The sequence below is a fragment of the Oryx dammah genome, unplaced genomic scaffold (assembly GCF_014754425.2).
Source record: "Oryx dammah isolate SB20612 unplaced genomic scaffold, SCBI_Odam_1.1 HiC_scaffold_15, whole genome shotgun sequence".
NCBI classification, from domain to species: Eukaryota; Metazoa; Chordata; class Mammalia; order Artiodactyla; family Bovidae; genus Oryx; species Oryx dammah.
Window position 1 is genome coordinate 35,908,338 of NW_024070199.1, and position 27,873 is coordinate 35,936,210.

Consider the following 27,873-nt stretch of genomic DNA (forward strand, 5'->3'; position numbering starts at 1 on the left):
ATGCTGGATGACATGTTTGTAGAGGTGAGGAAGGGAATAGTGAGTTGTGAGTGTGAGGCAGCTCTGCTAAGCTTCCTAAGAAAGATGAGGAGGCAGGAAGAAAGAAGGATGTCTGGGGGGAACTGGAATTGTCCCTTTGCAGAGAAAACTGGGGCACCCTCAGATCCATCTTTATGCCTGCGATGAACATAAAGATAGTCAGTGGCCAGCTGCCCTTCCATGTCCATTCAGGACTGAACAGGAGAAAGTCGATCAAAGCTTCAGAGTCGGGGATGTAATGGCAGCTGTACCAGTCCTAAACATGTTACATATGCCATCCATGCACTCCTCAAAGCAATCCAATGTGGCCCATGTATTATGCCCAGCGCCAGGTTAAAACCCATCTAACAGAGCCCAGAGACTTTCCCAAGGTTGCACAGCTGGTGATTGACAGAGATGGGTTCAGATTGCTATTCTGTCGGTTCCCAAGGTCCCCACTCTAAATCATGAAAAAAGAACTTCCTGTTTGTTTCTTGTTTGGTTATTACAGATAAGCTTACTATGAACATATACGTAAAACTCTTTATATGAACATGTGGTTTCATAAAATGAATGACTGTATCTATTTGCATTCCCAGTGACACTATGGGAGCATTTCAGTTCCCCTGTATTCCTCACCAGTATTCCTCCGATCAGTATTTTGAATATTGCCTGTTTTAAAAGTGTGGAGACGTGGCTCACCAGCTCCTGATTGCGTTTCCTTAATGATTCATGGGGCTTTCCGGGTAGCTCAGCTGGTAAGGAATATACCTGCAATGCAGGAGACCCTGGTTCAATTCCTGGGTTGGGAAGTTCCTCTGGAGAAGGGATAGACTATGCACTGCAGTATTCTTGGGCTTCCTTGGTGGCTCAGACAGTAAAGAATCTGCCTGCAATGTGGGAGACCTGCCTTCAACCCCTGGGTTGGAAAGATCCCCGGGAGGAGGGCATGACAACTCACTCCAGTATTCTGGCCTGGAGAATCCCTGTGAACAGAGGAACCTGGAGGGCTACAGTCCTTGGGGTCACAAAGAGTCGGACACGACTGAGTGACTGGGCACAGTACAGCACAATGATTTGTGATGTTGAATGTTTTTGTGTTCATTTTTGTGTTCACATCAAATACATATGTCTGATAAAATGTCTGATCTTATATTAGTAACTGTTCCACTAGTAACTTGCTACTAGTAACTGTGTTGCTACAAGACAATAAATGTGTTGGAACCTGAAAAAAGAATTTCCCGAGAGTGCTGACTGTGAAGCAGTGCCAGGGAGGCTGTGGATTCTGCCACTCCCGGGATCATCCCATCCACTCTCTCCTCCCTAATACCTGGGCCAGGCCCTGCATGTGGTCCGAGTTCGGCACATGTTAATGGAACTGAATGCAGACCAGCAATAGACTCATTTCTCAGCTTTCAGGATAACGTCGCTCACACGCCCTCACTTTCTTGAGCATGAGAGAAAGAGGAGTTCCAGGAACTGAACATGCCCCAAACCGGTGGTGTTGCTTGATCTAATCTTTGAGCTTCCTCTCAATGCAGATTGTGAGTTGCTGTCCTTCACCTCCCCTGGGTTTGGTGATGGAAAGTGGGGGAATTCAGTCTGGCATGAAGGGAGGATGTAAGGCAGGTGAGCATCCTGGGTTGTACAATATAGTGACAAAAGACAGTTAAAAAGGTTGATTTCTTTGACCCGAGTGACTGAGGACTTTCGGGTCTGGGACCCTTGAAATATTTGCCATCACCTTGCTCTCTCAATCATGTGCTGCCTTAGCTTGGGCTGCTACAGCAAAATACCACAGACTGGGTGGTTTAAATGTTTGTGGCTTAAACAACAAACATTTGTTTCGCACGGTTCTGGATGCTAAGAAGTCCAAGATCAAGGTGCCAGCAGCTTCAGTGTCTGGTAAGGGTTCTCTTCCTGGTTTGCGGACGGCTGCCTTCTTGCTATACTCTCACAGGATAAAGAGATCTTAGGTCTCTCACTTTTTTTCCCCATCATGAGGGCCCCACACTCTTAATCTCATCTCACCCAAGTTATCTCTCAAAGCCCCACTTCCTCATACCATCACAGTGGAAATTAGGGCTTCAACATATTAATTTTTAGGAAGACACAAATATTCAATCCATAGCTTGTGCCTTGAGTTTTCCTTATGTCCCCACGCCCTTTCTAGGTATAGGGAGAGAGAATGAGAAGGAAAAACAAAAATCTTGTAAAATACATTTAAGATACCAAGTTGCTGACTTTGTCTTTTTCCAGGGGGTTGCGGGGAGGGGATTTCAGCCCAGTCTTGCTGGGTTTAGAAAGGCCCCCGTGGGTGACGCCTGGTCTGTTCACTGTAGTCATGAATGTCGATCACCTCTGGAAGCCATGAGCCATACTGCCCAACTAAGCCCCCACGACAGCCTCGGTCTCTGTGATAAACTCAGCCTAACCTCTCCAAGTCCCTTCAAAGATGGGGCACAGCTCTTCCCTCTGAATCAAGTCATACATTACTTGTGTGAACCAGCCATGCTTCTTTCTAGTTTTAATGGAATTTTCTGGGTTTTCTTTCCAGTTGTTTTAACATTTGCCTTCCATTGAGTTTAGGGTTGACATGAACACACTGCTAGTGGGGAAGGAGAGGGTAGGACAAATTGAGAAAGTAGCCAGTACTCTTGCCTGGAAAATCCATGGATAGAGGAGCCTGGTAGGCTGCAGTCCATTGGGTCGCTAAGGGTCGGACACGACTGAGCGACTTCACTTTCACTTTTCACTTTCATGCATTGGAGACGGAAATGGCAACCCACTCCAGTGTTCTTGCCTGGAGAATCCCAGGGATGGGGGACCTGGTGGGCTGCCGTCTGTGGGGTCGCACAGAGTCGGACACGACTGAAGCAACTTAGCAGCAGCGTTGATATATATACACTATTATGTGTAAAATCAAGAACTAGCAGGAAGCTGCTGCATAACACAGGGAGCCCAGCCCAGCACTCTGTGATGGCCTAGAGGTGTGGAATGGAGGGGGAGGGAGGCTCAAGAGAAAGGGGATATACACACACATATATATATATATATGACTATGAGTAATTCCTGTTGATGTATGGCAGAGACCATCACAACATTGTAAAGAAATTCTCCAATAAAAAAAAAAAAAAAAAGGAAAGGAAAAAGAAAAAAGAAGAAGCCCAAATGCTTAGATGGAAGAGGAGGCAGTTGGCCAGAGAACAGAGGAAGGAGTGTTCCAACCTGAGGAAGCTGCATATGCCGAGACTGGAAAGCAGAAGGAGGGGGAGAGACAAAGAGAGAGGCAGAGAGAATATGAATGACTTCTAAAAGCAGAAACGTGTTCAGTATGTTCGGGGCATAGAAGGGGATGATGAGATGATTAAAGAAACTCCCAAAGGGACATGAAGATGCTCATGGGCCATGAGAACACTTAGGTCTCATTCTGTGGGCCGTGGGATTTAAGAAGGAATGTTAGGAGAATCAGTCTGGGGAAAGTATGGAGAATTGATATGGGTGGGGAGCATGATGGCTGGGGACCACTAAGAGACTGCTGTAAGTCATTCAGATGGGAGCTGAGGGTGACCTGCTTCAGGTAACTGCGTTTGAGAAATGAAAATACCTGATGTTGAAGCGGGTACAGGAAACATGCATTCTGAAAGCCTGCTGCTGAGATAGCTGATGCAACTTTCCAGAAAGCAATTAAGGAACATGTAACAAAGCTTAAAAAACAGGTATTACCTTTGATTCAGTAATTCCCTTTCTAGGACTTATTCTACATAAATAATTAAGAATGTGCAATTCATCTCAATATTAATTATAAAAGGAAAATGTTGAGAACAAATGTCCAACACTGGATATCAAACATATGTACACAAATAACATTTGAGACATTTAAACCACATTTTAAGATAAAAATTAAAACATATAACCAACAAGGGCCTACTGTGTAGCGCTGGGAACTCTACTCAATATTCTAATAACCTAAATGGGAAAAGGATTTGAAAAAGAATAGATACATATATGTGTGTGCTTGCATGCTACAGTTGTTTCCAACTCTTTGCGACCCCCATGGACTATAGCCCGCAAGGCTCCTCTGCCCATGGGATTCTCCAGGCAAGAATACTGGATTGGATTGCCATGCCCTCCTCCAGGGGATCTTCCCCACCCAGGGACTGAACCCGCATCTCTTATGTCTCCTGCATCGGTAGGCGGGTTCTCGCTACCTGGGAAGCCCTACCAGGAAAGTCCCTAAAATAAAGATTATAAAAGAAAACAAAGCATTTTAGAGGTTTACTGTTCCACTAAGGATCCTTGTTGTTGTCAGTCACTAAGTCATGTCCAACTCTGTGACCCCATGGACTGCAGCATGTCAGGCTTCCTTGTACTTCACTATCTCCCTGAGTTTGCTCAAACTCATGTCCATTGAGTCAGTGATGCCAGCCAACCATCTCATCCTCTGTTGCCCCCTTCCCCTGTTGCCTTCAGTCTTTCCCAGCATCAGGGTCTTTTCCAACGAGTCGGCTCTTTGCATCAGGTGGCCAAAGTATTGGCCCTTCACTTCAGCGTTAGTCTTTCCAGTGAATATTCAGGGCTGATTTCCTTTAGGATTGACCAGTTTGATCTTCTTGCAGTCCAAGGGACTCTCAAGAGTCTTGCCAGCACTACAATTCGAAAGCGTCAATTCTTAGGCGCTCAGCCTTCTTTATGGTCGAACTCTCACATCTGTACAGGACTATCGGAAAAACCACAGCTTTGACTATACAGATCTTTGTTGGCAAAGTGATGTGTCTGCTCTTTAATACGCTGTCTAGGTTTGTCATGGCTTTTCTTAGCTATTAGTAAATAAAACTGGTATTAAACTTAAAAAACAAAGAACAAAAATAATTGCTCTCCATCAACAACCTCAAGGGACTTCTCTGAAAACAACAAAAAAACCATTCACTGGAATTCCACACTCTTCGGCTCAGGCTCCTCCCTCTAAATTCCCTGGGGGAATTCATTTCCAACCAGTTCTCCTCTGGCCTCAGAATCGAGGCAAGGGAGTTCAGGTGGTTCTGGAGCCAGGCTGTGTGGAGAACAAGTGGAGAAGAGGTGGGGACGCTTTTGGCTGGGCTGCCAGACCTCATCTCGTCGTTGTCGTGGGGCCAGGGGACAAAAGCCATCCCAGAGGCTCCTGCCCTGGGAAAGGACAGTTTGCTCCCTTCTGCGCAGGGCCCTTTTAAGACTTGGTCAGGGCCCTTTTAAGACTTGGTCCCTGAGGCTTGGCTGGGTGCTGAGTTGTATCACCTCCATTGTTGCTTAGTTAGTTGCTCAGTCGTCTCTAGCTCTTTTGTGATGCCATAGACTACAGCCTGCCAGGGTCCTCTGTTCATGGGATTTTCAAGGCAATAATACTGGAGTGGATTGCCGTTTCCTTCTCCAAAAGGGTGGTACTCCACCACTGGGAGTCGAACCCGGACCGCCTAGATCAAAACCAGGAATCCTAACCGCTAGACATGTGGGAGACAATGGGATATATCACCTTTGGGGGTGGGCTATCTGAGTTCAGCGCTGATTGAGCATGGTAGAGTTGGGAGGAGTTTGGAAGCCTACCCGAGTGGTCAGAGATCTCTGCTCCTTAGCCTTGGCATGGTCACTGAACCAGAAAGCAGGATGCTGGATTCTAGTCCAGTGGAGTAGACTGGTTAAGAGTGTGGGTTCTTGAAACAGTCAGCCTGGTTTTGAATCCTTGTTCAGTCACTCAGTTGCTGTCGTGTCTGATTCTATAGGTTAGACTCCTAGCTTTGCTATTTTCTAGCTGTATCAACTTGGGCAAATTACTACTAAATTTTTTGCTCCTTGGTTTCTCTACTTTGTGGACTTTCTATGAGAATTCAATCAGTTAATTCATCTAAAGTATTTTTAAAAGGACTGGTGTATGAAAGTAGTGAATAAATGTCAACTGTATCACTGAGCTGTGCCTGGAGATTGTAGGGGGTACTCGGCATGTCTTGGGGCCTCCACTTTCCCTATCAGAGCAATGGGAAGAACCACAACGTCCTTCCCTTACTCCCTGTCCTTTGAACTTGAGATCCTTGAGATGGGCAATGACTCTCCTCAGTGTAGGTTGGAAGTAGAACACTAGGTGCCCATCTGGTTGCCTCCCAAATGTCCGTCTGCAAACTGGGAATGGCAGTCCAGTGCCCACCCAGTGAATCTCAGGGCCAGGGCTCAGTTGGACGTTTCTGGACCACTCTCTGAACCAGCGCTGCCCTCTGTGAATATCTGGGCCCCCAGCTCCAGCCTGGGAGGCAAGCCATCCTGGGGTCAACTAGTCTTCATCACCTTTCTCAGGTAACAAAAGTGGGTCTGCATGAACATGGTTCATGGTGATGTCCAGGCCATCAGGCCCACGCTGCTCCCAAAGCTTGTGGGCTCTGCGGCCCAGGGGCCTGGTCCTAGTCCTGGAGAGGCACGCACTCTGCCCTTGCCCCAGCAGTGCCCCAGAACAACAGCTGGGGAGAACGCTGCACTGGGGTCTGTGGGCCTTGGGGTACACATGGGACACTTAGAATCTCATAGGACTTATGGCAATGAAACTGCTCACAAACAAAGTACAGACTTGTCTGTTGGCTGGGGTCACAGAGGAAAAGTCCAGGGTGTGATGAGAGGCTAGAACGGAGAGTTGAATTTGGGTCTGGAAGGCCTTCAGAAGCTTAAAGCCAAGGGCAGGGTGGGCACTGGGGGCACTGTGTATCCTGCTTGTTGTTGTTCAGTCACTCAGTCGTGTCCGACTCTCTGTGACCCCATGGACTACAGCACGCCAGGCTTCCCTGTCTTTCAGCATCTCCCGGAGCTTGCTCGAATTCACATCCATTGAGTTGGTGATGCCATCTAACCATCTCGTCTTCTGTCATCCCCTTCTCCTCCTGCCTTTGATCTTTCCCTGCTTAAGTTGATCACTTAACCTAGCAACATGTCCTTAAAAACTCTTGGTTACTTTTTTTGCAAATAGTTTTTACATGTTGTGATTTCCTAACCAATCTCCCCTTTCTAGACAAATGAGTGGTCTCCGATTGGGTTGTTTTTTTTTTTGTTGTTGTTGTTGTTGATATATATTTACTATTAGAAACTACATAGCCTCAGACTTTTACTTAATAGAGCAGCAGCTCAAGGTGCTCCAAGGCACTGAGCTCCCTGGCTGCATCATCTCCCTTAATCCTCATGGCAAGCCTGCCATGTGAGTGCTTGTTGCTCCTGTTTTACAGAAGGGCCGCTGAGGCTCAGTGAGGTCAATGATTTGCCCGAGTCATATAGTTACAAACGGGCTCAGCTGGAAAAAAATAATTGAGAACTTTCCAATTTCCGACTAGTGGATGCTTACTACTATGTGGTACTGTATTCCTGATCATTTCTTTAGGAAAGGTTCCCAGACGTGGAATTACTGGATCAGAAGGGCCTGTTTTGTTTTTTATTTTTAAGGTTGTTGACACATGTGCTCACAAACACTTTACACTGATATTAAAGAAAGAAAGATATGCTTTCAGCAAATATCACATTCCATGTTCCCCACACTGGTTCTTCTTCATTTTTTAAAAATATATTTATTTATTTGTCTGCACCCGGTTGTAGCATGTGAGATCTAGCTCCCTGACCAGGGATCGAACCCGGCCTCCCTGCATTGGGAGCTTGGAGTCTTAATCATTGAATCACCAGGAAAGTCTTCGTATATGTCTTATAGCCCGTCTCCACCATTCTTTCGCTTCTGCACAGCATCTCTCCATCCATCATCCACTCAGTGAGCATCTACCATGCACCTACCTGTTCCTTGAGACATCGATGGGGCCAGGGCTGCAGGTTCCCTCAGCTATGGTAGGTGGTGTTTATCTCACTCCCCTACGTGGGTGTGTGGGTGTGGCCAAGCCTGAGTTCCCCCAGCCGCTACAGGGACCTGAAACTCTCCCCACAGGCCTTGTTCTGACACTGGGCTGGCCAGCTGGGGCATCGGCTGGGAAAACACCCCCCTTTCCTTCAGTGTCTGTACCTCCTCCCTCCCTGTGTCTCTCATTTTCCAGAAGCCAAGGGGAAATTCCACGGGCCTGGGTGACCCAGGAAGGGGAGGAGTGGCCCATTTTCTTGGGCTTCAGGAAAGGTGGCTCTGCAGTGCATTCATTTTACCCATCCTCTGTCTCCTTCACTTCATCCTCCCCTGGCATCTTCTTCTTGCCACCCCAGGTAATGTCCTGCCCCATTCTGCTTGGGACCAGCCTAAAAAATCTGCCATCTTCCTGGGCCGGGGGCAGTTCTCTCAGCTTCTTTCCTCTCTCGCTGGGAAACCCTCTCCTTCTTTCCTTATCCCTCTTGGTTCATAAGTTTCCAGAATGTGGGCTCAATTCAAGACCGTTTTCTGGGTATACACGAGAATTTAAGGCTTCCCTGGTGGCTCAGAGAGTAAAGAATCTGCCTGCAATGCAGGAGACCTGGGTTTGATCCCTAGGTTGGGAAGATCCCCTGGAGAAGGGAATGGCAACCCACTCCAATATTCTTGCCTGAAGAATCCCCATGGACAGAGAGCCTGATGGGCTATAGTTCATGGGATCACAAAGAGCTGGACATGACTGAGCAGTTCACACACACACACAGGAGAGTTTCAGGAGGTAAATGAACTGAGCATTAAATAACACTGAGCTACTTAGCAAGAAAAGTTTTCAATTATTTAATTTTCAGTGCTCTGTCGTTCTTGCTGATCTCCTCAAAGAGTCTCTAACTGATGATGGTGTGTCTTTCAACATTTATAATGTGGCTTTATTTTTATTTATGGGGGAGAATATATCTTTATTCATTTTTAGTTTTTGGCCACACTGTGCAGCATGTGGGATCTTAGTTCCCTGCCCAGCGATCAAACCCACACACTCTGCTTTGGAAGCATGGAGCATTAACCTCTGGACCACCAGCGAAGTCCCTAATGTGGCTTTATTTTTAGTGTACTTATTTTTACAGTTCCTTTCTGTTTTAGGCAAGCAATACAAAATACCCATTTATATTGCTATATTTTCTAATTTTTCTGCATACCTACCTCTGTACCTAATCTCATATAGATGGAGTCTATATAAAATCGTGTACAATCATCCATATACATGATTTTTTGAAGTGTAGCCTTTTTTCTCTTTCTTTCATCATTTGTTTCTTTTTTCTCTCCCTCCTTTCTTCTCCCACTGGCAGGATCAGCAACATAATTTGCAGGACTAAGTGCAATATGAAAATGCAGTATCTTATGCTTCAAAATTGTGAAGAATTTTGAGATGGAGACGACAGAGCATTAGACCCCAAGTCCAAGACTTTTCTAAGTGCAGGGCCCTCTGATGCACAGGCCACCTGGCTTGTGGGATCTTAGTTTCCCCAGCAGGGATTGAACTCATGCCCTTGGCAGCGGAAGTGCTGGGTCCTAACCACTGCACCACCAGGGAATTTCCACTCACCTTTCTAATTTACCCATTTCCATAACCTTGTCTGTGTTCTTCCATACGTTCCTCCATGTTCACATAATCATACCAATTCCCATGGAAATCCTTCCAAATGATATAAGTTTATTTCATTCTTTACAAAGCCTGCATAAGATGTCATGACATAAATGGACCATCTTTATTCTGCAATTTTCCCAACACATGGGCATTCACTTTTTCCAATTGTTTGCTGTTCAAAAAACTGTAAGGAATATTTTTACACTCAGTCATCTTTGCATTGTAAAGTGAATTCTTAAGACAGGGTAAAGGTTCCTTTCCAAATGAATTTATTGCAGGAAAAATGTGAATCAAATTTATGGAAAAATGTGAAACATAGGCAGAAATGAGGTCTGGGAAGTGTGGATCCTGCATTGGGCCCTCTGTGAACTGAGGCCTGGATGGAAGGAGGCTGAGAGGTAATGTCTGCTTTTGTTTCTGCAGCACAGAAGTCCAAACACAAAAGTCAGCCTCACTTGTTGGGAAAAGGGACAGGAAAATGCCTGTGACACAGAAAACAAATCGAGTATCGCTGGTATCAATAAACTGCCTTCGCAACAGTTGTCCTTGGAGTTGACACCCCCTGCTCACTCAGTCAGTTAATCAACAAACACTGTGTTGGGCACTCTGGGGGATGTGGGGCTGACCCAGACTTCGGCCCTGCCCTCCAGGGTTTTCTGATCTAGTTGAAAATATGTGTGCCTTTATGTATGAGAAATATTTTCTCAGACCCACAGAGAGGTGTACAGAAGGGAGCTAGAGCCCCCCTAATACACACATACATTTACAGCCTCATACACACTCATATATACATGCAAAGACATACACATCAGGGTACACATACTGCCACAACCACACACACACACACACACACACACACACACACACACACCACAATCATACACTCAAGCACTGCAGCCAGCATTCCAATTCCCCCATCCCCTCCCCCTTTCCCCAGCACACACAGAAATAACAATTACACTGGAGTGCTGGGACCATTGCTGTGGGAACTGAGATTCTGCAGTTCTAACTTGAGGGCATCTGAATTCTTGCTCCGACTATGATATTAGCCACAGAGTCTGTGCTCTGAATTCTGAGTCATTTCACCCTCAGGAGGTCAGGCTAGGCAGCCAACCAGGGAGTTGGTGAGAACAGGCAATTAAAGGTCTGATTATTTTCTGTCTGAGTGATGGAGTAGCCTAGTTGGATGCTTGTAGGGGAGTTGTGTCTGCAGGTACGCGCATGTGTGTGTGTGTGTGTGTGTGTGTGTGCGTGCGTGCACAGGCTTGTATGCTCATCCAGGAGTGAGTCCATGGAATAGTCTCAGATGAGGCTGAGATCGTGTAGTAGTCATGCCTGAATATTCAGCTCTTGTATCATTCAGGCCAGGCCGGGCTAGGCTGTGATAATAAACACATCTCAAAACTCTTCATTTAGTTGTTGCTGAGTCGCTAAGTGGCTTAACACTAAAAAGCTGCACTTCTTACACAAAATTCAAGATGGATCAAATCCTCCTCCATCCTGTGGTTGAATCTGGAATCCAGGATCTCTAATTTGGCCACAACAGAGCAGAAAGAGATGGAGGAGGCTCACTGACTCTTACCTACCTTGACCTGGCAGTGGGCACATGTCTTTCTGCCTAGACATCAAGGACTCCAAACTAAGGACAGGAGAATCTGGAACCGCAGAGGAGTTCCTTAGTAAGCTCACAGTCCCAACCATATCCCCCCTTTACGCTTCTGCAAACCGGAATATCCATGCCCAGCATGGAGCCCATTCCTCGGAGACAGTTCAAATCCTGGCTCTGCCACTTGCTAGCTGGGTGGCTTCAGGCCATGTATCAGCCAGCATCCCAACGGGAAACAGGTGGCACCTTCAAAATAGGAGTTTGAAGGGGTCTAATTTGGAAAGAATAATGTGATAACCAGGTGCTTGGAACAGCTGAGCTGTCACCACCCTTAGCCAGAGGAGACAAGACTATAGAGCAGTCAATGAGATCCAGAAGGAGAAAGTCAAGCAGAGGTGAGCCCCTGGAGATAAGCAATGACCTTCAGATGAAGGATCAGGCTACCCAAGGGATCGCATGAGAAGGAAGTCAGGAGGATAACTCCACGACTTCACTCCTCCCCTCTCTCGTCTTTCTGTGGGGGCTCACCACTGGCTGAGCCCAACAGAAGCCCAAGGGCCCTACAAGACGCTGATTTATTCCAAACAGGTCAGCCTCTCAGGGCAAAGTGGACAGAGGCTCTGGAAGAATAAACAGACACAGTCTGGCACAGACAACTGATTTTTATTTTCTGGGCTTCCCTTTTCTAATTTCTAAAAAGTGGATGCTAATACCTACCTCACTGTGTTATTGAAGGAAAATGAAATACTGTATGCAAAGACCTGCCATATAATCGGCCTTCGGCAAATGTTAGTTTCTCAGTGTCTGAAGGTACTTCGTAGTCCAATGGCTCCCAGTCCAGGATGTGCCAACTACCCTAAAGTCTGGTAGGAATTTCTCAAACAAATTTTCCAAACCAAAAGTGTTTTTCCTAATAATAACTCCCATTTTCGAGCTACTTATATATGTGAAGTATTTTACTGGTATTGTCTTCTTTTAACCTTACAGTACTTTCTTAAGTGTTATTGTAAACGAATTGGGACTCTGGCCGAGAGCAGTGAGTAACCCCTCTGTGCTCACTCAGCCAGTGAGTGGGTCTGGCCCCAAAGCCACAGTTGTTCTTTCTGCTCTCTTCTGATTTCTGAGCACGTGTGCACAATAATAGATGAATTGGGGGATGCTGAGAATTTTCATGTCCTGAAGGAGGTAAATGCACCCAAGGTTGAGGGCTCTGATTTAGCAGAGGCCCCATGTAGACACTGAAGGCTCCAATGAGTCCCCCCTACTCTTCACCTGTGTGCCCTCCTCAGGCTGGAGTCCACTCACCCACCACAGCTGTTGCTGGTTAATTTTAGGTCACCCATCTCCGACCCCATCTGACCAGCCCAACACCACCAGTGCAGAGAGCCAGACCTTGCAACCAGGTAAGGAAAGATCTTACTGGGCTCACAGGCAGCTTTCTGAGACCAAGCAGGTGGTCTGCTGGTGTGATGGAAAAGGGAAATGGGTTTTTATGGTACCAGGGAGGTTCCCTAACTTCAGACAACACTTCTCCTTCCTGACCCAATGCCTAAAGTTCCACCACTAGATTCACTTTGAGATCTTAGTGCTGCCATCTTTGAGAGGCTATTGATCAAAAATCATGCACATGTGGGCAAAGTATTCAGTGAGCATTTAAAGAGGATTTGTTGAGAACAAGCTAAAGGACTCTTGGTAGGGGTAGTGGGGTTCCATCAGATGGGGCCTTGTTTAACTCAACAGATGTTTAAGGATCCACTCTGTGCAAAGTTTTGTGCAACCCTGGGCAGAAGCAGGAGGCAGGCTCTGGGGAAGAGGAACCGCCACTCACTGAAATGGCCCATCTTTAACCCCATCATCAACCCCATGTCCATCCTTAAAGCTTCCAGAGTCATGATCCCATCCTCCTTGGTAGTACCCTCAAAATAGTGGAAGAGCCTGGGAGGGGAAATATGGCCCCTACAGTACTGGGAGGAGGTGGGGGTGGGGGAGGGGAGGAGGGATGGGGGTGTCTCTGAGCCCACAACCTCCTTTCACACAAGGTGGCTCTGGAGGTGGAGGCAAAAGAGAAGAGTTTGTGGGGACTGGACACCCCAGGGTTAACTCATCTTAACCTCTAATCACCTTCGGCCCTACCCTTTCCTGATTCTAAGGAGGACTAAAGGGTCAGGGGAGGAGCCAGCCCAGCTCCCATTTTGCAGACAGGAAGGCTGAGGCCCAGAGCGGGTAGGGGACCGTCCAAGGTCAAGCAGCAGATCCGTGGTGAAGCCCTTGGCCGCTGTCCGCGCCCCTCCACCCCGTTCAATCCCTGGGGTCAGCAGCATCAGCATCTGCCGAGGCTCAGCTGATGTCTGGCGCTTCTAGGGGAGCGACTCCAGGTCCGTCTGGTGAATGGGAGCAGCCGCTGTGACGGGACAGTGGAGGTCTGGTTCCGGCAGTCGTGGCAGCCCGTGTGCGGGGCGCTCTGGGAGCTCGATGCCTCCCACGCCCTGTGCAGCTCGCTGGACTGTGGCCAGGCTCACCAGCTGGAACTGCCGGTCCTGCAGACCCCGGAGCCGCCGCCCTGGGCAGCCGCCGGGAACGCCAGCTGGGCCCCGACAGCCACAGGGGCCCTGGCCCCTGCCGTCCAGTGCAGCGGCCCCGAATGGCTGAGCTGCAAGGTGGTGGAGCGCGACTGCCGCAGCGACGAGTGGCCCGCCCAGGTCAACTGTACAGGTACGAACGGACTAACCCGCACCCGCCGCCAGGCCCCCTGCCTGTCCCACCTCCCAGGCTTTCGGCCCCTCCCCCTCCATCCTGTCCTCAGTTCTGGCCCCTGGGCCCAAGCATCGCCCTCTGAACTAAAACCCCACCCACCAGCGATGCAAATACAACCAGTTCCCACACGGGAGGGGCCAGCAGCACCCCTACTCGCTAGTACATAAACAGGCCAGGTTCCCAGCATCTCTTAGCTCTTCGGCTCCCCAGGCTTTTCAGGCCCCGCCCACCGGGTCTCTAGCCCCACCCACTAGTCTGCCCCTCAGCCTGCCCACGAGGCCCAGAGAGGAGATTCCTTAGTACTGCCCATCAGGCTACTAGCCCCTCCCACTGGCTCCCCAAACCCAGGTCCCCAGCCTTGACAGACAGTCTTCTCAAGCCCCTCTCCCTGGGTCTACAACCCCGGGGAACCACGCCCCTGCCCAGTCCCTACAGACAATCCTCTCACCCCTTCCCTTCCTCTCCCTCTTTCCTCCCATCCCCAAACCCATTCTCCTCCCATCCCCAGAAAAACGCGATTTGAAATTGGTGGGTGGTGGCAGCCCATGTGAGGGCCGCGTGGAGATGCTGGAGCACGGCCAGTGGGGTTCGGTGTGTGACGACACATGGGACCTGGAGGATGCTCACGTGGTGTGCCGGCAGCTGGGCTGCGGCTGGGCCGTCCAGGCCCTGCCCGGCTTGCACTTCGCCCCTGGCCAAGGACGCATCCACTGGGACCAAGTGAACTGCACTGGGTTGGAGACCTACCTGTGGGACTGCCCAGGGCTGCCCGGAAATGGGTACTGTGGCCACAAGGAGGACGCTGGAGTGGTGTGTTCAGGTGAGTGGGTGATGCTGAACCAGGGTCATCCAGCACTCACTGTAGGCCTGCTGGGCCTCTGTGAGTGCTGGAGAGACCCACCCTGCCCGTGGGAGGTCCCAGTCCAAAGGGAAGGTGAGGCCCAAACAAACATAATCCCGGAGAGAGAGTGGCACATGACCTAAGAAAGGCAGCCAGGTGGGGTTAAGAGGCAGCAGACAGCGCAGAGGTGGAGGGTGAAGCCTGCCCGCCTCCTGGAATGGGTGACATGAGACGAGGCTCTTCCTAAGTGAGAGTTTGTCACCTGGCTCAGTGCAGCAAGGGGAGCTGGAGGCAGGGAGGCCCTGAGGAGGCTGTCAGCGGCCCCCTGATGAGGACTGGAAGTTCTGGTCCAGCCAGGGCTTCTCTTCTTGTGCCCAAGATTGGAGAGGGAGGAGCAATCTTGTCCAAGGTACATTCTGAGCCAGTAGGTCTGAGGCAGGGCTTGAGAATCTGCATTTCTAACAGGGTCCCGGGTGATGCTGAAGCTGCCGGTCCTTGAACCACGCTTTGAGCAGCAGAGATGTAGACAGCACAGGATCAGCCAGAGCAGACAGGGCGGACAAGAGGGGCGTGCAGAGGCAGAAGGGAGAGCATCTGGAGATCCCTTGGCTCTGGGGAGTCTGCATCCATAGGTCAGGGCTGGTGGGGGTTTTCACCCAAAGGATCCTGACCTGACTCTGACCCCCCCACCCCCTGCAGAGCACCAGTCCTGGCGCCTGACCGGGGGCACTGACCCCTGCGAGGGGCAGGTGGAGGTGTACTTCCGAGGGGTCTGGAACACAGTGTGTGACAGTGAGTGGTACGACTCAGAGGCCAACGTGCTCTGCCAGGACTTGGGCTGTGGGACCGTGGCCCGGGTGCCCAAGGGGCTGCCCCACTCCTTGTCGGGCAAGATGTACTACTCATGCAAGGGAAGGGAGTCCACCCTCTCCAAATGCTTCTGGCGGTTCAACAACTCCAACCTCTGCAGACAGTCCCAGGCAGCCAGGGTCATCTGCTCAGGTACCCTTCCTCCTCCTTCCCACTCCACTCTCCGATCCTCAGGACTTCCATCTGAATCCACAATCTAAGAACTTGTAGCCCAAGGACTAGAGCTTGGGCTAGATCAAGAATGGCAAATACTGGCATAAGAGGGACCGTGGCCCTTACCATGCCCAGGGTACACGGTATTGATCAGGTATTCTTTTCCCCAGATCCTTGACACAGCCCCAGAATCATGAATCCAACCTTTATTAAGGCACTATTATATATGAAACAGTGTTCTCTAGTAACGAGTTGGCTCAGGAAACAAAATCAATTTGCTATCCTAGGGCTGGTGATCACTGTAAAAAAAATTAGAAGACACTAATAATAGGGCTACAGTGTCTGGAGCTCTAATCAGATGCCAGGCGTTCCTGGGGACTTGGTATGTATTTCAGCAAAGGCTCCTACCTGCTCTGTGAATTGGGTTTCACAGAGTCTAAGATGGCATTGATCATAAGTCACACTGTTATTGGGCTTCCCTGGTAGCTCAGCTGGTAAAGAATCCTGCAATGCAGGAGACCCTGGTTCAATTCCTGAGTCAGGAAGATCCACTGGATAAGGGACAGGCTACCCACTCCAATATTCTTGGGCTTCCCTGGTGGCTCAGCTGATAAAGAATCTGTCTGCAATGCAGGAGACCTAGGTTTGATTCCTGGATTGGGAAGATCCCCTGGTGAAGGGAATGGGTACCCACTCCAGTATTCTGGCCTGGAGAACTCCATGGACTAGTCCATGGGGTCGCAAAGAGTTGGACGCGACTGAACAACTTTCACTTTCACAGTTATTCTTTTCTGCACCATCGGGGACAAAAACGCTGCCAAAATAAACTCTTGATATGCCATCAATTGAATTGATTGATATTACCACCCCTATTTCCGAGGTGTTAAAATGTGAAGAAGTAAAAGCGTTAGACTTGAACAAATACAGTGTCAGCATCTCTGTGGAGTTCAGACACCAGGCTATGAATTCTGGCTCTGCTAATTACCAGCTGGGAGGCTTCATTCATGAATATGCAGATGTTGATACCAGGCACTTCACAGAGTAGCTAGGAAATCAGACAGTATCCACTATGAAATGTTGTAAGCCCCTTCCCTTACCAGTCAAATGATTATGATAATGATGAGACTGTCAGCTTCCCACTTCTTGAGGCAGGTGTGAAGAACAAATTCAATACAAGATGGAAAAGGGAAATAGTTGGGTTTGCTAGCAGATTATACAGAAGGAAGGGCTAATTCTTTCATTAGCCCTTTATTTTAACCAAAGAATCATCCTTGCATTTAATCCATCAGATCCTCTTTATCGTGGGGTGTGGGACTCAGCCATGGGCCCCGGTGGGAACACGCCCCCAGTTTCAGGCCACTTGTCTGTCCTGTCCACTTTCTAGCACAAAGCCCGGCCACCCAGGTGCTTGGGTGCACGTGCTGAGTGAATGAGTGGTGCTTTCTAACAGGTGCCCGGAGTCTGCTCAATCTGTCCACTACTGAAGTCCCTGCAAGTGGTCAGCCAGTCACTGTGGGTGAGTATCCTTGGGGGCAGATTTTCCAGAACCTTATTTGCATGCATGCATGGTGTGTGTGTGTGTGTGTGTGTGTGTGTGTGTGTGTGTGTGTCTGAGAGAGGGGTCTGATGGTCTCTCCCCCATCCCCCTTCTCCAGACAATGAACTTGACTCCCCTACTGTCCCTGGGCTCTCTGGGTGTTCTGTGCTCTGCTCATTTCATCTGCCTCTGCATGTCAGCTCCACAGTTCCCTGAATCCTGACATTCCATGGGCAGGAGTCCTCTTCCCACTCTCCGTGAGCTCGTGTAGGGCAGGAGGACAGAGCCGGAGAGAGTCAGAGCTGATCTGACACCAGCCAGAGTGGGGACGCCGAGGGTAGCAGCCAATGTGTTTATAATGTGCTGGGCACTGGCCAGGGCTTTACAGTCATTATTTCCCAACCCTTTAATCCTCCCAGCAGCCCCTGGGGAGGTCTTCCTGCAATCCTTACACAGAAGCAGCAGCTCAGGCTCAGAGGGTGGGTTGCCAGCCTGCCACTGTTGCTTGGAACCTGCATCTGAGGCTCTGAACTCCGAATCCACACTTGGTCTGTCCTCCAGTTGTGTGTAGCTTAGCCATCTCGGGAGTCGACTTCTGGGGCCCAACTCTCAGCTGTACCTCTTGCTAGCGGTATGATGCTGGGCAATTCTTAACCTCTCTGAGCTTCAGATCCTAGACTGCAAAATGAGGATGAGAATCACAGGACTTCTCACTTAGCATTGTTGCTGTGAGTCTCCGGTGAAGAGCATACTTCACAACAGGGCTCAGTACACAGTAAGCACTGTCTGGGCGTCAGTTATTCTTATTTATTGACTTAGTCCTGGTGTGGAGCCCCTTGGCAGCCCCAGGATAAGCACAGGGGTCAGCCCTCATTCGTAGGCTTACTCCTCCCTCTGCTTCTGTCTCCCTGTGTCAGATCCTCTCCAGAGGCAATGGGTAGCTTGGGGAAGGGGCAGAAGGCCACCAAGTTCTGCCAGAGAACCTGGCGATGGATAAGGGTACAGAGAGGGAATGAAAAGCTTTAGGGTGACCTCCTGTGAGGACCCCTACACATACCCTCTCACACTTTTAATTCCTGAGGTTGGGGTAGGGGGCCACGCTACCCTCAGAGGAGCAAAGCATTTATGGAGACCTATTCTCTAAGGACCACACTCCAGCCCATGAGCCAGCAGCCCCTCCTTCAGCCCCTGACCCTCTTGGCTCATGTTCACAGGTCTCCCCCAGACCCCCAGCCCAGTCTTTGCCTTGCACCTTCTTCCTGCTGCTACATCCAGTTCCCAGCCTGGCCCAAACTGCTCCATTTTCAAGAGGAGGGGAGAAAGTGAGGATGGGGAGAGGGGTGATCCTCCTAGCGGGAGCAGACACTGCTGCCAGTCAGGGGGCCTGGGTGAGCTCATCCCCCCAGCCTCCCATGTTACTGTCGCTCCCCTTCCTCCAGCCCTGCAGTTTGCATACCCCAGGCCTTCTGCACTGAGCAGGAGATGCTTCAGGTCTCTGGGGTGATGAGGGTTAGGGTTTCACTGTGGCCTCCATCCATTCTCTACTGTGCGTTATTTTCAGCAGGGGTGGGGCCAGGAGGGAGAGGAAGGCAAACAGTCACACCAGGGCTTCAGGGCCGAAAGTTCTGGTGTTCTAGCCCTCACCCTTTCCCTCAGGGAATGCACCTCCAGTAGGGCAGATGCATCTGGGCCAAGGGAAGGAGATCTCTCTCTCCTGATGCTGTTCCCTGCCTGCAGAGGCTCAGAGCCACCTTCTCTGGGAATCCAGCCCTGTTCTAACCCACAGAGAATCAGTGTCGCTTGGAGGGATGCCCGCCTGTCCGTACCTTCATCACACCAGGCATCTCACTGAATTGGACTGAGTCAGCTTGTCCATCCATCTTCCCATTAGACAGAGACAGAGACCCTCAAGGCCTGTGACACTACTGTCCTATTTGTCTCCCCAGGTCTAGTGCCTGGCACATTGTGGCTGCTCAGTGATTATTGAGCAGAGACAATCCATGTGGGCTGGTGGCCAGGAGAAAGTTTCATTCAATGACTCATTCAGTATGCATTTCTCAAGCACATACTATATACCAGATGGGCTTCTCAGGTGGTGCAGTGATAAAGAATCTGCCTGCCAATGTTAGAGACACAGGAAATGTGGCTTTGATCCCTGGGTTGGGAAGATCCCAGGAGCCCCTGGTGGCTCAGACAGTAAAGAATCTGCCTGCAGTACAGGAGACCTGGATTTGATCCCTGGGTTGGGAAGATCTCCTGGAGAAGGAAATGGTAACCCACTCCAGTATTCTTGCCTGGAGAAACTCATGGACAGAGAAGTCTGTCTGGCTATAGTCCATGGGGTCACAATGAGTCAGACCAACTGAGTGACTTCACTTGGGAAGATCCCGTGGAGGAGGAGATAGCCACCCACTCCAGTACTCTTGCCTGAAAAATCCATGGACAGAAGAGCCTGGTGGGCTATAGTCCAGGGGGTCACAAAGAGTCAGACACGACTGAACACACACTATATACCAGGCACCTAAAAGCAGATGGGAAAATTGGAAAAAAAAAGAAGGGAGGAAGAGGAGAGGTCCGAAAGGGAAGTGGGTCAGGGGCAGAGAGGAAGGAGAGGTGAGATAGACAAGGAAAAGTCCATGTCCATTCCTCTTTCTCCCTGATTTGGGGTTCTTTCTTCCAGAATCTTCTGTGATGGTGAAAACGAAGGACTGGGAATCTCGGGAGCTAATGCTCCTCATCCCCTGCATCATTCTGGGAATTCTCCTTCTCATCTCACTTGTTTTCATAGCCATCATCCTCTTGAGAATTAAAGGAAAATACGGTAGGTGCAGAGTCCTGGGAGCCACAGGAAAGGCTCAGGGGTGAAAACAAGCAGACCTGAGGCGCAGTCTTCCCAGGGGGACGTGAGCCATGGGGGTCGCCAGTGGGAGTGAAGGTGATCCAGCAATGGTCATCCAGCCCTGGTCCCAAGAAGCACCTCCTGATGGGAAGGATTTTCCCAGCATGCCCTTCAGAAGTGGTCCACGGGAGGACCACATTGTATGTGTGTGGGTTTAGGGGCATATGGGAAGGTGAGGAGGGAAGTGTCTCTATCAGAACAGAACCAGGAAGACTGGAAAGGCACAAAAAGTGACTTGTAGAATCTCTGCCTCCCCTCCTTCAGCCCTCCCCGCTGTGGTAAACCACCAGCACTCACCCACCACCACCCCAGCAGGGATGGAAAACTATCAAGAGGTCCCTATCACCATCGCCAAAGAAGGTAGGATGTCACCTGTCCTGGGGTTGGGGAGGGCAGGGGAGGACAAAAAGGGAATACTTTCTGGAGGGTCAGTACTTCTTAGGTCAAAGCAGTTCCCCAGCTGGAGAAGAGACCTGGACCAGCCCACGCATGCTCACAGGACCTTGAACAAGTCTAGCCTCAGTCTGGGCCTCAATGGGCAGATGACCTTCCAGTGCACTCATTCTAGAGCTCTAGGCTTTTGAATTCTGGACCAAAACAGGGCCAAGGCATTTTGGACCTTAGTTCTCAAGGAGAGTTCTGTTCTGCTAATTGGCCAGTAGGTTTGTGACATCATCACCTCTTCTAACAGTCTGCCCAGAATCAGCCTGTCTGCAGAGCCCCATCAAAGTTTTCCTGAAACATAACTGTATTTCATATTTTCCAAATTAAAAAAAGGAATCAGTCATCCATCTTTAATGATATACTGATGTATGTCTCTTGAAAGTCTTGTGAAGGAGTTCAAGTTTAATCCCATGGCGTTATGAATGTATTAAATCACCTTTATTTGAAAGAGTTTGATGACACAAAACCAATACAAAAGTCAGAGAAATATTATAAAGATTCTTTGCACACAGGATCCATATATTTGAGAAGAGAATATGAACACAGAACCTAGCACAACGGTAAGCCCAGAGCAGCCACTCACTGAATATCATGGTTTAGAGATTAAGAGCCACGCTGCCTCTTCTCTGGGCTATGTGAGAATCTCTCTGTGCCTCAGTTTCCCCAGCTGTAAAATGGGGACCCTCAACATAGCTGCCTCACAGAGTTATTATGAGCACTAAATGAGATAATATTGGGTTGACCAAAAAGTTCATTAAGGTTTTTTTCCACAAGATCTTTTGCATTGGCAGGCGAATTCTTTACCACTGAGCCACCTGGGAAGCCCTCTGTAAGATCTTATGGAAGAACCTGGATGAACTTTTTGGACATCCCAATATTAGTAAATGTTGGCATAGTGCCTGCATGTAGTGACTACTATGTGTTTGTTAAATTAAAAAAAAAAAAAACTGTTATTTAGTTCCCTGTGTTTGAAACGGATGGGGGGAGCCTAGACAACCCAGGCCTGACAGTCTTGCACAAGGTGGGCTGCCTGGCATGCTCCCCGCCCCTCTGTCTCCGGTCCCCACCATCCATGCTGCCTGCCGCCTCTCTCTGCTCCTTTCTGTGCTCTGCCCTGCCATGCCCCACTCTGTTCTCTCCCCAGTTCCCAAGCTGCCCATCCAGGTCCAGGCCCCGCCCCCCGAAGACTGGCATTCCAGCTCGGACTCAGACTATGAGCACTATGACTTCAGAACCCAGCCTCCTGTGGCCCTGACCACCTTCTACAGTGAGTGCCTGGGCCCGACTCCCGAGGGCCCACCTGCCCGCTCCAGGGAGAGGGCCCAGCTGGCTGGGGAACTGCAGTAGGCTCCCCCCCAGTGACTCCTGCATGTCGAGGGTGGCGCCTCCCTTGTTGTGACCACTGGACTGACTCTCAGTGGTCCTGCACTGACGTTTTCCAAGTGTGTTGTGACCCTGGAGACATCTCAAGGCATTTTCCCTTGGACTACCTTTTCTCTGGTGTTTGTGACCATGCAGGGTCTCAAAATCAGTCCGTCGACATTCACCTAAATGTGGCAGCAACTCTGTACGATATGAGAGACTCCAGTTCAAATGCCTTCTCGCACGCTCACACCCGTTCTTTGTCCCATTCTGCTCCTTCAATCTCACCTCCTCTCCCACCTCCACCATGAGCCCAGCTCGCACCCCTTAGCTGGCTTCTCCAGCTCTGCTCTCTGCCTGCTGAGGATGTAGGAGGAGGAAAACCAGTGCTCAGGCAGAGCCCACGTGATGCAAGGAGGTCGGAGGAAAGCAGAGACTCTCACAGCTATCGTGAATCCCTTGGGAGCTCATCAAAATTTCCTGAGCCCCACCCGGGACCTACTATAAGCTAGGATGAAAGTTTGGTTGTGTGGGACACAGCCTCCAAATGACATCATCTGGATAAGCTGGAGGGGCCCAGGCTCCTTTCTTGCTGCTCTGCAGTCCCTAAGATGTTGCCCTGTCCTCATGGTCCAGAATGGCTCACTGCCACGTCTGCATTCTAGACCGAGGGAATGAGGGAGGCAAAAAGCGGCGTACCAGGGACACCTACACGGTTCCCATTCACTTTCCACCTGCCAGAATTTAAATCCAGCAGCTACAAGAGAGGCAGGGAGACAAAGCTCTTGTCCTGGGCAGCTGAGTGTCCAGATGAAGGCCAGAGATCTATTACTGTGTGGTGGGCAGGATGAACACTGGGGACAGCAGCCATCTTTGCCTCCCCCACTACCCCCAGCTGAACCAGGGCCTCTGGAGGGGCAGTGTGGATGATTCCAGTCTGAGGGGCCATGGACCAGCCTTGGGGAGCCACAGAGATGCGTGTCCTTAGAATCTGAGATTCTGAGCCCAGTCATGTAAGATCCAAGACCCGCAGTCCAAAATGCTATTAATATGACACCGAGACTAAAAGTCAGTAGTAACACGTTTGAAAGAGCTGACTCCCAGATTCCTGATACTCAGGTCCTTAAGATGCTATGAATTTGCATCTCTCTGATTCTGAAATTGAGGTACCACAGCCCAGGATGCTGATTCCAGGCCCTCGGCTTCTGCTCTGGGAAAGCTCCACTTTCTGGCCAGAAGCAGCCTGTCCCCGGGCTGGTTTAAGATTGAGGTTCAAGGTCTGCCTGGATTAGAATGTGAGCCTGGGATCTGATGAAAGAGACTAAGCCCCTCCATACGTCAGGGTGGTCCTCCTGCCCTGTTCAGCCTCCTGAATCCCACAGAACCCCAGCCTCTGCTCCGGGCTCCTCTGGACAAGGAGGTGGAGGCTTCCCCACCTCCTTCCTCACCGCCACCTCTGCTTGTAGATTCCCAGCGGCACCGCTTCACAGAGGAGGAGGCCCAGCAGAACAGGTTCCAGATGCCCCCCTTGGAGGAAGGTGAGTCAGCCTGGGGAGGGACGTGGAGGGAGGGAGGCGACTAGGATTCCAGCACTGCCTCCAGACCTAGCAGCTCACTCACCTCGAGAAGCATCGGTGCAATCTCCCTCAACGGGTCCTTCCTGACTTTAACCAATTCCCATTGGCAGTAAGTTCTTTCTCAGGTCTAACTTAAAGCCCTCTTGCTGCACTGCATCTTCTTGCTCACCATTCTCTTTTTCAGGCCCAGGACTGGAAGAGGTGCATGCCTCCGAAGTTCCACCTGCCAACCCTGAACACTGCATTGCAGACCCTCCCTCCCTGGACCTTCCTCCACGGAGCAAAAGCAGCTCCAGCACATCTTCGGGGGAGGTGTACTGTAATAGCCCCAACAGCAAGCGACCTCTGTGGAGCTCTCAAGTGTTTTCATCAGAGAGGAACCCCCTCCTGGAGCAGCCCCCCAACTTGGAGCTGGCTGGCTCCCAGGCAACTATTCCAGGTAAGGCAGGCCCAGGACTGTGTACCTCCTCCAGCTTCCTATCCTATATGGGACCCAGCTGGAGGAAGTGTAAAGCTCAAAGCCCTGAGCCAGGCTGAGTTCAGGATTCTAGTCCCCGCTCAGCAGCCACTTGCTGTGTGACCGTGGACAAGTTTCTTGCCCTCTCTGGGCCTTTGTTTCTTCAGTTGTCAAGCTAAGGACTTTACTGAGTCTTGAGGGCCTTCTAGCTCTGGCACTTTCTGAACTAGCCTGGCAGAGGATGACTGGCTCTGGGGTTTTCCAGCAGGGCCCTCAGCTGATGACAGCTCCAGCACCTCCTCTGGCGAGTGGTACCAGAACTACAAGCTGCCACCCCAGCCCCTTTCTGCTGAGCAGTTTGGATGTCCAGGTGCCGGTGGCGGGGGTGAGGAGGAATCCTGGGAGGGGGCACGGAGAGGGACTGGAGGGTGGATTAATGGGGGAGCTCTGAATACATCAGCTCAAGGGGAAAAGAAGAAAAGTAGTGAGGTGTTTTTTTTTAAAAAAAAAAAAAACAAAAAAGAATTTGAGGAGGTAGAGAAAATGAATGAAAGTGGGATGGAGAGAGATTCAGAGACTACCTTGATAGGAAGTGAGCTCCCCATTAGTGGAAGCATTCAAGCAGAAGCAGCCAGATGGCCCCATGGGGGAGATGGTGGCCACAGAGTGGCTCCCAGCACTTGGGGACCACAGCCCTGCTCTACAAGACTCTGCCTTCAGGACTGACATTCTATCGAGGGCAATAATCATGAACAAGTTGATAAAATGGTCTCATATAGCATCATGGGGGAGAACGAGGTGGGTCCAGATCCGCTCAGCTCTGTCCCTGCTCAGCAGGGGCAATGACTGGGCCTCTCACTGACCTGAGCCTCCCTCTCACACAGGGTCCTGTGCTCCCCAGCCTGACTTCTCCTCTGATGAAGAATACGATGACATTGGAGCAGCCTAGCCAGGATTCAGCTCTGTGTGCTCCCTCTCTCCAGACTCCTGCTCTGCATACTCCCTCTGCTCCATGCCCCACCCCTCCATTCTCCTCGATCATTCCCAAGGGGCTGATTGTCCTCCCCTGGAGACAGGAAAGGAAACTCCACACCTCTTATGGCTCAGCTTCCATCCATCAACAGAACCTACCAGCACAGCCCTTCTCCAGCCCCAAACAGCAGCCCCAGGGCACCACAGGCACTACCCCTGAGAGGTAGCGAGCTCTTTGCCTCGGAGGTGAGCAACAGCAGAGTCTGGGCCACTTCTTGGCAGGCCATGTGGAGGGGCTAGGCTGGAAGATTCCTGGGGCCCCTTCCAGTTCTTGTGTGTCTGGAGCTTTGGTTGCCTGAGTGTCTGACAACTCAGGGTTCAAAGGTACTGCTGGGGGCAGGGGAGCCTCACGTGCAGGAACTGTTAGGCTGGTGTTGCTCTGACAGGTGGGTGCTGGGGCTTGGGGAGTGGGGCACCAGCTGACCCAGGCTAAGCTCAGGTTGGTACCTACATCCAGCAAGGAGTCCTGCTGTCCTGGGCACAGCCAACTGACAGCAATTAGGACGGCTGTCCCTCCCCAACCACCAGGGCTGGAGCTAGAGGCCAACCCTGCCTCTAGAGATGCTTGGAGCCCACCAGGGACACAGCTCTGTTCTGCAGTGACCATCCCTGGACAGCGGATCCTTATTCTGAGCCTCCTACAGTCTACAAAGATGGTCCTGTCCAGGCCCCACCTCTATCCCCAGAGGCCCAGAGTGGAGCCCAGCCCCCGTGGGGGCAGAAGCACAGAGACGTCTTCTAGGAGGGGCCCAGAGGCTGCACTAGGCCCTGGGTTCCCACCTGTCTGCTTGGATTGATGGGAGCGTCCCCGATGAACGTTGTCATCAATGTCACTCCTGGAGCTGTAAATGCGTCCAGGCAGCCTCCAGGGAGAGGCTTGAGGGCTCAGAGCCAGCTTCTGGTGTCCTGTTCTGAGTATCCCAAGATTAAACTCATTGCTGAATGAGACTGGGGCGTGCAGTGACAAGTCCTTGAACTCACAGAACTCAGGCTGTGTGTGTATGTGTGTACGTCTGTGTGTGTGTGTGTTGTGTGTGTGTTGGGTGGGGACAGCTCTGTTAATTGAGGTGGAAATGTCAGGGCAAATTGGAAATGTACTGTGGCCCGGAACCGTGAAAAGTGCTAGGGGTACAGCAGAAACAGGGCCTGCTCTCCTGGAGGAGATGGACAGACGCCTGTGAGTTCAATACCACCCGCCTACCTGATCTGCCAACCAGCCCTGGATCAGTGGGGCCAGGGAGACACTGTCCCCCAGGGGGACAAATTTTGATCTGGCTTCCAAAAGCTTCTGAGGCAGGGGAGGACGAGTAGATTTTATCTCAGTCCTGCCTGGAAAAGGCATGGATCCCAGGCTGCTCAGAGGCTGAGGTGTTAGCCCAGCTGCACCCGTGAATGCCCAGCTCTGCCTTCAGGGTGGGGGTCAGATTTTCTCTGAGCGCTCCCAGAGCTGGGGGACGGAGCAGTAGGTGGCTCCTGCACTGAGGGGCTGGGCAGGCCTGTTTTCTGTTCACCTGTCCCAGAGGTGCAGAGAAAGCTGGCACTCTCCAGGGCAACCGTCACAGGATGTGGTTGCCGCTGTGAAGGGGCCCCCTCTTCAGGCCCTCCGAACCCAACTGGGGTGGTGGGGGATTCCTAGGGGAGGAGCCAGTGCTGGCGTGGGCGGGGTCAGACTCCCAGGTCAATCTGCAGAAAGCTTTTTTGGCAGACAGCCAAGGTTCAAATCCTAGCTCCACACTGTCCTGGCTGTGTGGCCTCTGGCGAGTCACTCAACATCTCTGAGCCTTTGCTATAAAGTTCGACCGCGTCCACGGCAGCAGAAGGCACCACATAGGTGGTGGCAAGGGTTAGAAGCTTGGCAATAGATGTTCCCTATCGGCAATAGATGAATCTAATGGGTAGATTCGCCAGTAGAGGTGAGAAATCTCTGTGAAAGAAGGAGGAGGGGACGAGAAGACCCCTCTCGTGGTCTTCATGGGGTCTTAGTGCACTGGTGCTGGAGGAGGCTTGTCTCACTCTCATTTCACAGGTGGGGATGTTGAGCCCTCCCAGGGTAAGGGACTTGTCCAGGGTCACTCGGAAAGTTAGTGGCCGACTCACACTTTGGCCCCGACCCCTCCCTGGCTTTGTCCCTTGGGGCTCAGACAAGGAGAGGGTGCCATCTCCTCATTCTCCCTCTTTTCTCATCAAGACCACCTCCCTATCCTTGGACCCCTCCTTTACACACACACACACACACACACAGCAGTCTCAGAGAAATTGGGAAACTCTGAGACATGTCTCCCTCGCTCTCTCCCAGGCTTCAGGCAGCCTGGGATCACCAGGGTCACACATAGCAGGGACTTTTTGAGGGCTGGTGTCGTGACCCACAAGCCCTCCTGCTCCTGGGCTGGGTGAGGGGAGATCCTCCCAGGGAAGACCTTTCCCCCATCTCTATGCCTCCGGGGCACTCAGACCATTCCTTACAGAGTCAGACCTTGACCTGGAACTGAACAGGCTGGGATGAATGACATCCTGCGCTGACCAGGAGTGGAAGCCTGGCAGGGGAGTCATCGTCATAATCAAGTGTGCTATCCTCTATTCCATGGAATTCTCCAGGCAAGGATACTAGAGTGGGTAGCCATTCTCTTTTCCAGTGGATCTTCTTGACCCAGGGATCAAACTCACGTCTCCTGTGTTGGCAGACAGGTTCTTTACCACTGAGCCACCAGGGAAGCCCTCCACACGTTACCCTCCACTTGTTAGAGACCAGGCTTCCCTGGTAACTCAGATCATAAGGAATCCATCTGCAATGCAGAAGACAGGTTTGATGCCTGGGCTGGGAAGATCCCTTGGAGA

At 50.8% G+C, this 27,873-nt stretch overlaps 1 protein-coding gene across 6 annotated transcripts in view; it reads left to right on the top strand.

Moving 5' to 3' along the window:
* CD6 (CD6 molecule) overlaps window positions 1-25,986 on the top strand; it is a 44,988-nt gene extending 19,002 nt beyond the window's left edge. The window contains exons 2-13 of one of the 6 annotated variants that reach the window (XM_040255907.1): window positions 12,447-12,515; window positions 13,474-13,824; window positions 14,375-14,686; window positions 15,407-15,709; window positions 17,181-17,246; window positions 19,948-20,088; window positions 20,431-20,526; window positions 21,755-21,877; window positions 23,439-23,510; window positions 23,734-23,988; window positions 24,272-24,391; window positions 24,891-25,986. In XM_040255907.1, coding sequence (XP_040111841.1) covers window positions 12,447-12,515; window positions 13,474-13,824; window positions 14,375-14,686; window positions 15,407-15,709; window positions 17,181-17,246; window positions 19,948-20,088; window positions 20,431-20,526; window positions 21,755-21,877; window positions 23,439-23,510; window positions 23,734-23,988; window positions 24,272-24,391; window positions 24,891-24,955 — 1,973 coding nt within the window. In that variant the 3' untranslated portion in view covers window positions 24,956-25,986. The remainder of the gene's footprint in view (window positions 1-12,446; window positions 12,516-13,473; window positions 13,825-14,374; window positions 14,687-15,406; window positions 15,710-17,180; window positions 17,247-19,947; window positions 20,089-20,430; window positions 20,527-21,754; window positions 21,878-23,438; window positions 23,511-23,733; window positions 23,989-24,271; window positions 24,392-24,890) is intronic. The other 5 variants (XM_040255908.1, XM_040255909.1, XM_040255910.1 and 2 more) reach the window with 5 other exon arrangements.
* The last annotated feature ends 1,887 nt before the right edge of the window (window positions 25,987-27,873 follow it).